The 13851-nt window shown below is 40.8% G+C and overlaps 1 protein-coding gene across 4 annotated transcripts in view; it reads right to left on the bottom strand.

The window, feature by feature from the left end:
- AdoR (Adenosine receptor) overlaps window positions 1-13851 on the bottom strand; it is a 165726-nt gene that overhangs the window by 32497 nt on the left and 119378 nt on the right. For all 4 annotated transcript variants that reach the window (XM_065218984.1, XM_065218987.1, XM_065218985.1 and 1 more), the window contains one exon: window positions 168-1166. In XM_065218984.1, the coding sequence (XP_065075056.1) occupies window positions 168-636 (469 nt within the window). In that variant the 5' untranslated portion in view covers window positions 637-1166. The remainder of the gene's footprint in view (window positions 1-167; window positions 1167-13851) is intronic.

The raw sequence follows: 13851 nt of genomic DNA, 5'->3' as shown, positions 1-13851 counted from the left end.
TCGAGATTTATATAATAACATAAACTTAATCAGGACTGACTAATTTTGTTACCGTTCCACCCTTTAGTCGCATAAGTGTTTTGTTTTATTGTTTGGCTCGTGCGGATGACGGTGTGATTTTTCGGATGTTTCAATTTGTATGACCTTGATGCTGGTGGACTACTTACCTATTGCAGTTTTAGTGCGGACGTTCCGAGAGTACGCCATCGGATGTAGGATGGCCCAGTACCGATCGACGGATACGGCCACCAGGCAGAAGATCGATATCGTACACAGTACGATCAGTAACGAGATGGTGAAAAGGCATGCGTGAAGATTTCGCGGTAATCCTACGGAAGATAGCACTGCAAACGGAACTCCGAGGAGCCCAACCAGAAAATCGGCCGTGGCCAGCGAGACGATGTAGAAGTTAGTCCGTCTGCGAAGGCGTCGTTCGCGTTTGAACACTACAATCACCATTGCATTGCCGACCACGGCCATCAGAGCTACCAGGCCCTCGAATACGGCATAGGTCACGTCCAACTTGGCATCACCGGTGTTCGACACGAATCGGGTTGTGGTGATGTTCCAATCAGCCACATCTGTGCCATTGTACACATAATGCTCGACGAATCCCGTGGGGTCGATTTCGGTCATTGAACCACTTCACTGAATGCACACACAAAACCCCACGATGGTCACACAGTGTACACACTGTGCTGTTATTATATGCTTCCGCTCACCCTCAGTCACACTCCCGCAGGCTCACAATCAGGAATATCAGCGAGATAAAAAAAAAGTACGCCGCAGTCTGCCAAATTAATTATCCTGCATCGATAATAATTTTTGCACGCTTGTCTTGCTCAGTAAAATTTTCACTTCGCCCTGCCCGGTCACACCTCGGTCGATTCACTTGTCGCTTATAATACTTATTTATTTATTTTCACTCTGATTTTTCCGTCTCTCTCTGATCATCACGTGATGGGGAACCGCGGGGACACTCATCGAGTGCGATAAGCCGTTAAATTTCATTGGTTCGAATTCCGGCCCGAGCGTCCGGTTCTGACCCATGAGGGGAACTTTCTCCGGCTACAATGCACGTCCTGATCGTCGGCGCGGATGGACGGCGGTCGGTGCTTCAAATTGACGTCGGCTGGGTCTGGCGTCCGGTGGCGACCGCTTGGAACCTGCAACAACACAGACAGGAAGAATAATAATTATTTTTCAGATATTCAGTGTATCCGGCCGGCGGAGAGGCAAGTATCCTGTTGCGGATCGCTGATAAATTTATGAACGCTCGAGATTAATGGAATATTGGACCGTGGCGGAAAGGAATGTTCGTACCATCATATCACCGGCTTGTCATATATGGATGCTGAAGTTGATTAATGAAGTTTTTGGGTCCTTTCGAAAGGGGGAAACGGGTGTCAGATTCCATATCATCTCCGCACGGCAATTTATGACTTTATTTCGAATTAATGGGGAGCCGGCACTGGCTGGTCGTAATTTGATAGGGTTTGGGTCCATAGAGTAAGTTCAATGGCAGTCGGGTCGGTTATCTACCCGAAGGAAATTAGTGTTACATGAGCTGTTCATTGCCATGAATCAAGTTAATCGGCCAGAAATAAATGGCTGATTAGTTTTAGCGAAAATTTGGATGTACAGAAAATGCTTGTTAAGTTCTGCTGTGGCGGGAGGTTCAAATTGAAGAAATTCAAAAGTAAAAATAGCAATTTATACAGGTGAAACTCTCACCCCAGAAGGCCTGGGTTCAATCCCAGTCTGCGCTGCCGGGATGTTCTGTGGCATAACACCTTGTGGGGTATAAATGTGTCACCCTATGAATAGGGATGTTAGCCGATAATGTTCGTGCAACACGGCAGTGTGGCACAATTACGAACGATCGTTGGAAACACGAAAGCTGAACCGAGTCAGACGACGAGCGCAATCGACAGTGCCACTCGTCCTCTTTCGCATTCCATTTGTCGCCGTGAACGGACGTCTACACAGCCGGTGAGTAGCCTCAAGAGGGAGCGATCTCGTCGGAGCAACGGGATTTTCACATTGGCGATCTTGCCAGGTTTGCTGTTTAAACTTTTAAGCAGCAAATAAAGGTGATCTGAGATGGAAAAAAATCATAGTTTTTTTTTAAGTTCTCTCCATTCGGTAATAATTCAAAAAGGAGAACCAAAAAAATAAGTCAAGAGGTCATGTTTGATGCCAATTTTAGGGTTTCCGCGTTGGCAGCGTGGTTGTGATAAGATCACAAATACATTCCCAGGGGCCGTTGGGACGGTTGGAATAACCAAGCCAACCGTAACAGCAGAGTTTGTCGTCGTGGATCAGGGTCGCAGATCATTACTTGGTAGATCAACGGCAAGTGAGATGATACTGCTTGAAGTAGGATCGGCGGTCAACAGCTGTGAGAGTTCGGGTACAATAGAAGCCTTCCCAAAGATTCCTGGGGTTAAAGTGAGGTTCAGCATCGATGAGACTGTACCTTGTGAGAGAAATGCATATTTCAACGTACCAGCTGCGTACCGGGAAGCTGCTAGATCCCGCATTGCGGAAATGGAAGCTCGTGGAATAATACAAAGAGTCGAGATGGCCCTGAATTGGATAAGCGGTATGTCCGCTGTGGCGAAAGGAAAAAACGACTTTCGCTTGGTCGTCGACATGCGTGCTCCAAATAAAGCGATAAAACGTGAGTATTTCCGACTTCCGCTGATAGATGATATGAAGTTAAAGCTACACGGTTCGAAATATTACTCCAAGTTGGACTTGAGTAATGCTTTCTATCATCTCAAGCTCCATAAGCAATCGCGGGATCTGACAACATTCTTGACCGAGAGCGGAATGTACAGAATGTACAGGCTGATGTTCGGTGTGAATTTTGCTCCCGAAATCTTCCAACGAGAAATGTGTCGGCTGCTGGAAGAAATTGAGAATGTGATTGTCTACATTGACGACATCCTCATTTTTGCCAAATGCTTAGAGGAACTACGAATCACTACTGCTCGGGTTCTTCATATTATCCGAAGTAACAACCTGACACTGAACATGGATAAATGTGAGCTAGATAGAACCCGTCTAAAATTCCTTGGCCACGAATTAGACGGAGATGGGTTCCACGTAGATGGAGCCAAAGTGAAAAGCATCCGCAAATTCAGGCATCTGACCACTACTTCAGAGCTACGGAGCTTCCTTGGATTAGCTTCCTATATTAGTCCGTATATAAAAAAAAACTTCACCGACATCTCGAGCCCACTTTGGTTGGTTCGTTCGTCGATTCGACGAATCGTTCATTGTACTAGCACCCTAGGCTTCTTCTCCGAGAGCGACAAAATGGTATTGTATACCGATGCCTTCCCAAATGCCCTCGGTGCAGTCCTCGTTCAAGAGAGTGAAGATCGTAACCCACGAATCATCAGCTTTGCGTCGAAAGCTCTTACATCTACTGAGAAAAAGTACGCGCAAAACCAGCGGGAAGCATTGAGAGCTGTTTGGGTAGTCGAAAATTTCTCGTTCTTCTTGCTCGGTAGACACTTCACTCTTCGGACAGATTCATTTCATTTTGAATAGGTCCCGCGAGAACTCGAAAAGAGCTTTGACCAGAGCTGATGGATGGGCTGTTAGACCTAGTCCTTATAGCTATGACACGGAGTACGTGCGTGGGCGCGACAATATCGCGGACTCATCGTCCCGCCTATACGTGGGAGACGACGATCCTTTTGATGAGCAACAAAGCCCATGGGAAATAGCTACTCTCGAAGCGAATGCTGCAGAACAGGGCATCCGGGAAGCAACTACTCAGGACTTGGAACTCCAAAAGGTGGCCAACGCTTTGGAGACTGGCAAATGGATGAAGGAACTAAGGAGATTCAAATCTTCGACAAACGGCACTCGAACTAGCACATGATGACCATCCATTGACGGCCAAGCTGAAGAGCATCCTGCGACAGCGAGTGTGGTGGCCGGGGATTACAAGCGACGCAGAAACATAGGTTAAGACCTGCCAAGTTTGTGCTACGAAAAGCCGGAAAAGCCCATCCCAATGCATCGGGTATTTGCTCCTCAGGTGTTTTGGGAGACCATCACAATGGATTTTAACGGCCCTTATATCAGATTCGGCAGCATCTTGATCCTAGTCATCGTCGATTATCGTTCACGATACTTGATCGCACGCTCAGTAAAATCTACGTATTTTGAGTGTACAAAACGAATCCCAGAGGAAATCTTCGAGAGGGAAGAGTTCCCACGATGCATCCGATTTGACAATGCGCCACCGTTAAATGGCGCCGAATTCAAGTAGTTTTCAGACTGTTTATTCTACACCACTATTGGCGTTGACGGCACCGTCGAAAAATTTGCTCTACCAGCATATTTAGACAGTTTCTTATGGGCACAGTCTGACGTTTGCTTTTGGATTTTCTCATAGGAGTAAAGAGCTACAGAGTCGCCGTCAACGCCAATTCCGGGTTGGTGGAGGACAGCATGAAAGTGATCAACAAGGCGATGTCAACAGCAGTATCTAATAAGGCTTCCTATGAAGAGGAATTAGTGGCCGCTGTTAGTGCGCACAATGCTGCTGCACATGCAGTAACCGGAGTCCCCCCGGAGGAGGTTATGTTGGGTCGCAAAATAAAGCGCCGACTACCACTTTTACGTCATACGAAAGCGAACCACGACGACGATCTGCTAGATGCAAAAAACCGGGAAGCTAAACTCAAAATTATATAAGGCTTCCTATGAAGAGGAATTGATGGCCGCTGTTAGTGCGCACAATGCTGCTCCACATGCAGTAACCGGAGTCGGGGGGAGGAGGTTATGTTGGGTCGCAAAATAAAGTGCCGACTACCACTTTTACGTCATACGAAAGCGAACCACGACGACGATCTGCTAGATGCAAAAAACCGCGAAGCTAAACTCAAAGCTAAGGACCGCGAGGATGTACGCAGAGGCGCACGGAAGTCCTGAGTAAAGCCTGGTGACACCGTCATAGTCGAGCGTCAATGTAGAGCAAAAGGGGAGACAAGATTCGATCCACAGCGGTACACGGTAATGGAGGAGGATAATGGGAACCTTGTACTTAGTGACGAGCATGGCCGGATCCTTAAACGACATGTGGGTCAAATTAAAAAAGTGCACGAATGGCGAGACATGGATCAAAGACCGGCCGATTGCGTTGTCGACAACCGTCCGATCGAAGAATCCCAGCGACGTTCAACGAGAGAAAAGCGTGCTCCAGCTTACCTAGATAACTACGTACAGGAACTCGAAAGTACAGGGGCATTCTATTGATTCGTGAAAGTAAGGAACGTGCTATTGGCATTGTTCATTATAATAACTTTAAACACTTTTTAGGTCATTCGTGTTGTCAGAGATGATCCTCATTAGCACGATAAGGCACAAGGCCAGTTCCTCCAATTAAGTTCTAAGTAAGTTCTAAGTCTACGTTTCCTGCAGAACAAACGTGCTTTTCTTGTTTGCGTAAAACAAAAAATTATAAAAACATATCAATCTCTACTTTTGTTTTTCATAAAAAAATAACTGAAAACCGAGGGGGGGCGACACATCTAAATATCAAGTCTAGATGCTCAACAAATCTCCCACTAGCGAATCAATCTTCGAAAAATCTTCTTTCATTTCTCGCATCTACTTGCATCGCGCATCATCTTTTTGCAGGAAATCGACGTCAATCTTCTTTCTATCTACTCAGCGTGCGAGCAGCTAGCCACAGCAAAACACAATCTTTCCTGCATCGTAGATAGAGTCGTCCCCCTCGCTGAAAACAGGGAAGTTGGTAACCTTTTTTAATTTTTTTTGTCGAGTGGAAAAGGGAGATGTGGGGTATAAATGTGTCACCCTATGAATAGAGATGTTAGCCGATAAGGGCCCATGCTAAATATCACGCTAAATCGAGGAGAAATTTACCACGCCCCCCTTGCGTGACGTTTTTCCTATACCTAATGCATTGCTTGTCACAAAATCTTAGAAAGAGCGTGACATAATATATGCATCAACCCTAATGTTAATGCAACACGGTAGTGTGGCACAATTGATCATTTTGTCAAGCTTCTGCATTCATGTTCCATCAGATGTCACAGCTGCTGTTTGCGGTGACATCTATCGGAAACTACACACAATCTGTTTTCCTATAATTGTTCACAGAGGACACTGCAGTGCAAAACATGTCTGGTACCTCTATATATGCATTTAGACTATTATTCGAAGTCCCTCCTTTTTTTACACATTCTGCACACAAAATAGCTCACCCCTCACAGAATTTCCCGACGAATTTTATGTATGGGGCGGGGCATAAAGTATCTTTTGCGCAGAACATGTAAAAAAGGAGGGACTTCAAATGTTAAAGCAAATGCATGTATAGAGGTACCAGACATGTTTTGTAGTGTCAGGTACTCTATTTTGTAATCTGTGAAAGGGAAATCACAAATCGAGTGTCAACAAAATACATGGCATATTGAGAGATTGAGGTCGTGAGAGAGAATTTCTCTCTCAAATTTGAATTTTTTTTGGCTCTCTGGGGACTGGTAATAAAGCGGGTAAAATTGTATGGGGAAAAATCATCTTTAATAGATTGTAGCTTGATTAACTATAATTTCCGTGAAAAAACTGAACGACAAAGTCCCTAATAAATTTCTTTAGGTTGTCGTTCACTTTTTTTAACCTGAATATGCACCGAAAGCGAATTATTCCCACTTCTCTCAATTTCTATATGGGGATTTTTATCACTTCCTACCAGCGGAACACCGCCATCTCTGTGGAAAATGGTCGAACAAAATGATTAATTACGAACGTTCGTTGTAAACACGAAAGTTCAACCGAGTCAGACGACGAGCGCAATCGACACTGCCACTCGTTCTCTTTCGCATTCCATCTGTCGCCGTAAACGCGCGTTTACACAGCCGGTGAGTAGCCTCAAGAAAAAAAAAAGAACTGGATGTGTTCACGGTGAATGAGAACGACCCAAATTTGAGTTTAGTTCACTCATAATCGCCAAAAGTGCAGGAACTCAGCGATGAGTAAAATTTGTCTCATGGTTTCCTGTGGAAAACCTAAAAAATCTGCCTGAAAATGAGGAAATTGACGAAAATTTTATTCAGTCTCCAATAGACTGAGTGAATTCAATCTTTATTTTTCTCAAATTCGGAAATTTTTCCCTGGAAAATCTTGGGAAAACATGAGGCAAATTTACTCATCGCTGAGTTCCTGCACTTTTGGCGATTATGAGTGAACTAAACTCAAATTTGGGTCATTCTTATTTGCCGTGTTGGTGTTGCATTAGATTATGCGGATATCAGGAATCATGCCAATTAATGATTTCTGTAAAAAAATTATTTTAGCAGCAGTAATGCTACTTAAATCAAAATAATCAACATTTCCGTTAGAATTATGTTAGGTAGAATTTTAATTTCGATTTCTACCGACTCTACATTTTTTACAGAAATCTGTAAAATTTTACCGAAATCTCAATAGCTGAACGTTTGGTAAACAGTTTCGCAGATTTCCTGTAATTTTTCACAAATATCTGTATTTTTTTTATAATAACAGCATAGGTAGCTCCCAGTGCTGTTAATTTTCATATCATTCGATTGAAGATGAACCAATTCAATCATCGTCGATGGTGTAATGGTAAGCGTGATTATATCTCACCCCAGCAGGCTTGGGTTCAATCCCAGTTGGCGCGGCGCCATAATGTTATGAGGTATAACATCTCTGATCACGCGGAAGTAAAGCCGTTGGTCCCCGGTTCATGAGTCGATATGTAGGTTACATGTGTAGGTTACACTCAAACGAGAATGATCCATGCCTTCGTCAAATGACTAAGCAGCTGATATCACCCATTTGAAGGAGGTCCCCTTTGATAGCGGATAGCTGCATTTCTCATTTTCATCAAAAATGTTCAATTGATTTTGAGAATTTACAGCTCCATTTATTTGCTGAACATTGTTAGCAGCAGGCATAGATAAAGAATTTGAAGCAGGGGAGCTATTTGTATTTACGGGTACGAATGTAGAATTTGTTCATCGCTAACCGTTGTTAACAGTAGAGGAATTTGTGCTTGGGCGGGAACGTGGAGCCTGTCACTTAGAACGAGATTGAGGGATCACTTTGCGAGTCTTACGTTCCCAAAAATTGGATTTGTGACTTTCACCACAATTTGAACATTTAGATTTCTTAAGATCTTTCTTCATGAGAGTTAATTTTGTTGCTAAGGAATCCAATTTTGACTGACAAAGGGGCATGCCTTTGGACGGTGTTTCAACACTCCGAAGGGTATAAATAGCGGGACCTTTCAATTAGAGTCAGATCCTTGCGATAAATGCAAGAATGACAACTGTAAAAAATCGAATACTTTATCATTTTTCAATAGTGATGAAGTAATATGACATGCACTAAACTAAGGGCACGGAATATACTACAATAAATCAAATTACTGGTCGCGGTGTTAGTGGTGTTAGGTCCCGAACAGAGGAAAAAAAAAAGCATTATGTCAATGGCTAGCGTTATAATTTTTTGAGAACGTTATTGGGGTTGATATAATCTACAATGGGAATTTTAATTCCAAAAGCTGAATTCAACTGAAATATCCTTTAGTTTGGATTCAATCTCCAACAAAATACTAGGCGTTCTCCATTAGTTCTAACCCAGCGGTCTAAGCTACAATAGTTGCAGGGCTGATAGCAGTGTTAAGCAATAAAAATAGTGAATTAGTGACTAAAATCATTATAAAAAGTGACTAAAAAGTGACCAAAATCATTTTAAAAAGTTACCAAAATGTGACTAACATTATCAGAAAACTTTCAGAAATAGAATTATGCAAATTTATTTGTCAGTCACCCAAAAAAATGTAGGCATCGATTTTCTATCTGTACGCATTCGTCAAAAGTTTATATTGCAAGATCTTGCACAACTAGATTAAAAACTAACAACACTGTGTAACACGACTTCCAATAACAGAGATATTTTACCATATTTGAAATGATTATGGTCTCCTGAATTAAAGTCTAGAGTAAATCTATTCTCTAACACGTCACGCGTTTTAGATATGAACTATGATAATCTTTATGCGATCTGCGAATTAGAAGGTGCTCCGCGTTTGCTTGGTTACCTAATAAGAAGACATTACCTAATTATTAGAACTATTTACGAAGTGAGGAATGAAACGTCGAGATAGCGTTTTAAAATATTAAATAACACAGTTATCCAGATCTAATTTTTGAATTACTAAAAAAAAGCAGAATTCTTCTACAACAGGAGTTGCTATTCATGTGCCGAACATCTACTGTGCCGAACATCTACTGGACCGAACAAGGCTGAATAAGTCATTAGGTCGTCTTGGGACAGGTTTTTCCGAATGTTTCTACCATAAAGTACCATAGTTTCATTAACCTATGATCCTAATTTCACGCATTTTTCGGAAATACAATCCAAATGTATAATGGAAACATTTTAAATTGAGCTAGAAATTCTGATAGGTATTATTGACTAGTGTAAAGGAAAAAAATATGATTTTAAAAAATTTTACAACATCTTTAGAGAACTATTTTAATTCGCTCTGCAATGCTCATTACATTATTAAAAATTCTTGCTAGGAATTGCCTGAAGAATTCTCCTGAAAATTCACTTGGATTTCTCCTCAGCATTTACTTAATATTATGCTGAAATTCCCATGGAATTATCTTAGGAATATTTTTTTTTTAGTTCTGCTACGAAACCCCAAAAATTCTTCGAAATGCTGATAATGATGATGATGATGGTCCCATCTCTTACCCCTACAAAGGTTTGAGCTCGACGATTTATGTTTAAGATAATTAATATGACATTTCAACCAGTTAGCAAACAAAATCGATTACATCTCAAAACCAAACGCATTATTTTATTCTGCAAGCGCTGTAATCTCGATATTTGTGTTGCATTGGCCAGAAATAAAATGGAAGGGCAAAAGTCTAGATGAGGAGAGATGATTGATTTGTATATCTGTATTTGACTGGCAATAGTAAAATCGTTTTTCAGTGGACATAGAATTCCATGCTTCTTGGCAATGATGAGATTGTCAATGTGAGAGTTGAACTTAAGTGTGTCATGAATAATCACGCCAAGATATTTAATCTCCCGAACGCGATGAAAAGTCTCATCATCAATTATAACAGAGACGTTCTCATTTACTCGATTCCGCGAAATTTCCATAAATTTAGTTTTACTTGTATTCACTTTCAACTGCTTATACTTCAACCATCTACTTAGAGAACGCAAATCTTCATTCAACTGTCAAAATGGCATCATATAAATCCTTAGCTGTATTGAATAACACAGTATCATCTGCGAAAAGATTAATATCGCAAAATCGTAAAACAAGTAATTAATATACATAATACATAACAGGGACCCTAATACCCTTCCCTGGGACACTCCAAGGTTATTCCTCGGGACTGGAAGCAGAATCATTAAAAACAGTCCGCTGAGTTTTGTCAGACAAATAGCTTTCAAACCATTTATATGCAGTACTCGTAATTCCAAAGCGCTTTATTGATCTCAACAATAAGGCCCTAGAAATTGTTTCAAAAGCGCGTTTAAGATCCAAAACAACAGCAACAATTTACACTCCAAGTTATTTTTCCACTTCGCTAATACCAAATTCAATGCGGTTTCAAAAGAATGATCTTCCCGATATCCCGATTGTTCTGGTATCAACAAACTATTACTATTTAAATACTCCAACAGCTGGCCTTTAACAAGTTCTAAAATTTTCTCTAATGTGTGCAACATGTTGATGGGACGAAACTCTTCGGCTTTAATCGTTCCAGCGACTTTTTTAATAGGGACCACTAAGGATTCCTTCCAAATTTGTGGCACATGTCCAGTTTGTAATGATTCATTAATAAGGTCCAGTAAGATGTGGGCAATGACAATGCTGCTGGGATTCTCCTTTGAATTATCTGGAAAAAAATAACACCGGAATATCCTTAGAATACTCTTCTAAATCCACTTGAATTTTCTAAGGATTTTCTAAGAAATCCGTTGGAAGTATTCTTAAAATTCTAATTGAATATATGTTGGAATTACCGTTGAGTTTTGCTCCTTTCCTTGGTATTAAACTCACAACTATGAAATTTTCACCTGAAAAATTACTGTCCGAAGTACCATGGTATTACATATCTCTAGAATCTATTCTAAAATCTGTTCAAAACTGCTTTAGAAAAAAGTTCTTTTAATAGTTCTTTAAAGTAACTGTATCCAAGGGTCTTGAGATTTTTTAAAGAGAGGAAGAAGCACCTTTTTTCTATTTGGCATCGAAGTTCACGAGTTTATCCCGGTGACATCGAGTTTCCGGCATTTTCCAGGTATCCCGATTTTCCGGTCACACTGATTATTTAATTTTGTAGTTAAATCTGGACTCCTACAAGGTGCGAAATCTCAAATAAAAGTGTGCTTTGATGATGCATCGTCTTTATTTCGTCTGCGTACTTTTTCGTAAGTTAGTTTAATGAACTTCCAACTAAGAACTAAGCATATTGTAGCACTGTTACAATTTTTATTTATTTTTTAACAAATTTTACATTGCAATGCAAGCGGGAATGGCGAAAATAGTGACTTTAGTGACTTTTTGTCGAAAATAGAGACTTTTTAGTGACCACCTTCAAAAAAGTGACAAAGTCACTAAAAAGTGACCCGCTATCAGCCCTGTAGTTGGCACAAATACCAAAACAGGAAGAATTCTTCGCATTTACTACGCTTCCGAAATCGGCAATTTCACCATTAATGTGCAAACATTGTTTTTAATAATTATGGTGCTCAGTGCGACTGCAGCAATTAATGAATTTTTTTTTATCGACATATAAATACACTCTCCAGAGGGCGATGCACGCAAACCGTACGCAGTGGTCAACCACTACAATCAATATCGCTCGACCTGGTGAAACAATTTGTACAAATTTGACATACACTCGGGTGTACACAATTGGCGCTTAATTTGCGATCTCTCTGACTCGCTGCCCTATCTCGTGCCGCCACCATCTACCTTTTTTAAACACGAAAAAAATTTGGCCCTGATAATGCGGGGAAGGAGGGACGTATTTCTGTACACATTTTCCGAACATTTTATGTGTCGCATTCACGTTGGCACTTTTGTGGTTAACAAAAATGATAAATATATAAATGCCACCCTGCCCCAGTAGTTCCTGAATGAAACTCATCTCATCGGGCTCACCACCAACCACGGTGGACTGCAGAAAGAAAATAATCACACAGGAATACCGAGAGCAGTGTTGGAAATATCGTCAAAAGTTCATCATCGCATGCGAGATTTTTTTCGTTAGGGAACTTTACGATGCAAATTTTGCTAAGCTTTATTTTTCGAGCGAACTTTCTTGCTTGAGAATGAGAGGAACTAATATCACTCCCGATTTGACTCACCAGTGAGAGAGAGAGCGTATGTTAAGAGATATTTTTTGATTCTAACTTCCTTACACAACTTTTCGTAACGAACTGTAACTCGTGAACTTCTTTATTGGTAACTCCTAAGAAGGCCTTGAAGTTTGAATTGCTGTCATGAGTAACGTAAAACAAGAGTTGCAGAAAATGAAAACCCTATAAACGTGTATTAAATGCATCCTAAATGTATGCTTCCACTTTTTATGCAAATGAAATTTCCAACACTGACCGAGGGTATGTTTTTATGCTACCACCGCTCTCGGAGGGAAAAATATTTGCAATATTCCGACAAAAACAATTAAATTCAAATTAATGAAGGTGCGAAATGCTGACAGAAACACACGATCGGGATAATGAATCGATTATAGTTAATTAATTTGGTTGTGTACTTTTTCCCCGAATTCCACACTTGCACGGAAAACCAGATATGTCCTCTTGATATCACATTAATTGAATTTGACAGTGTCTTTTCATGGATATGGATGAGACGAGATCTCCAGCAGGCATGATATCCACATACTGGGTTATAATTAAATGTAATCTCAGGAATTGTCTTTTTGTAACGTTGAAATGAGCTATTCTTTTAAATCGATCGCAAGGGTAATTTCAAGCATACAAATTTTCTATGATTTTTATTATTTAATGATGAAAGGTGTCGATTTTCGAGTTTCTTGGAATGGCGTTAGAAAATTCATTGTGACTCGTTTAACTTACGAGCTGCTCAGTAGATGATATATGGTTATCTCTCACGTAGACTCAAAACGATGGCAGTCACGTACATTCGTCGCGAGTTTGCGAATAATGTAGATGGTGGCTGTGTGCTTAATTTATACATCTCTTTGAATTCAATGGACAATGCAACAATCAACGGTGCGATTTACACGGAATAGTGCCTTAAGAAGCGTCTCTTGCCATTCATAAGGAAGCACAAAGGATCAACTCAGTTTTTGCCAGATCTAGCATCCTGCCACTACGCTCGAAACGTGTTGGAGTGGTACCAAGCCAACGGAGTCAATTTTGTGCCGAAATATATGAACCCACCAAATTCACCGGAACTTGGCCCAATCGAAAAATTCTGGGCAATTATGAAGACGGAACTTCGCAAACATCCAAAAACTATTAAAACAGAGCTGAAGTTGAAGAAAATTTGGGTAAAAACAACAAAAACATTTGGAAAATCACAAATTATGTAAATCATAACTCATTAGTAGTCTTTCATTCGCTGAAAATTTCAAGAAAATCCGATAATCGGTTTAATTTTGGTGAGAAAATATGTGTGTGCCATTTTTTATCGAATACACCCTTTAGTACTGCTGCAGTGGCAAAGACTACGTGCCGCAAGTCGATATGTGCAAGGACTTGGACGGTAACCTTCTCACGAACGAGTGTGTGATGATTGAGAGGTGGAAGCAGTAC

This window comes from Ochlerotatus camptorhynchus, unplaced genomic scaffold (assembly GCF_037179485.1).
Source record: "Ochlerotatus camptorhynchus isolate MF236.1 unplaced genomic scaffold, CSIRO-AGI_Acam_v1.1 ptg000096l, whole genome shotgun sequence".
Taxonomy (NCBI): domain Eukaryota; kingdom Metazoa; phylum Arthropoda; class Insecta; order Diptera; family Culicidae; genus Ochlerotatus; species Ochlerotatus camptorhynchus.
This window is presented reverse-complemented; position numbering and strand designations above follow the sequence as displayed.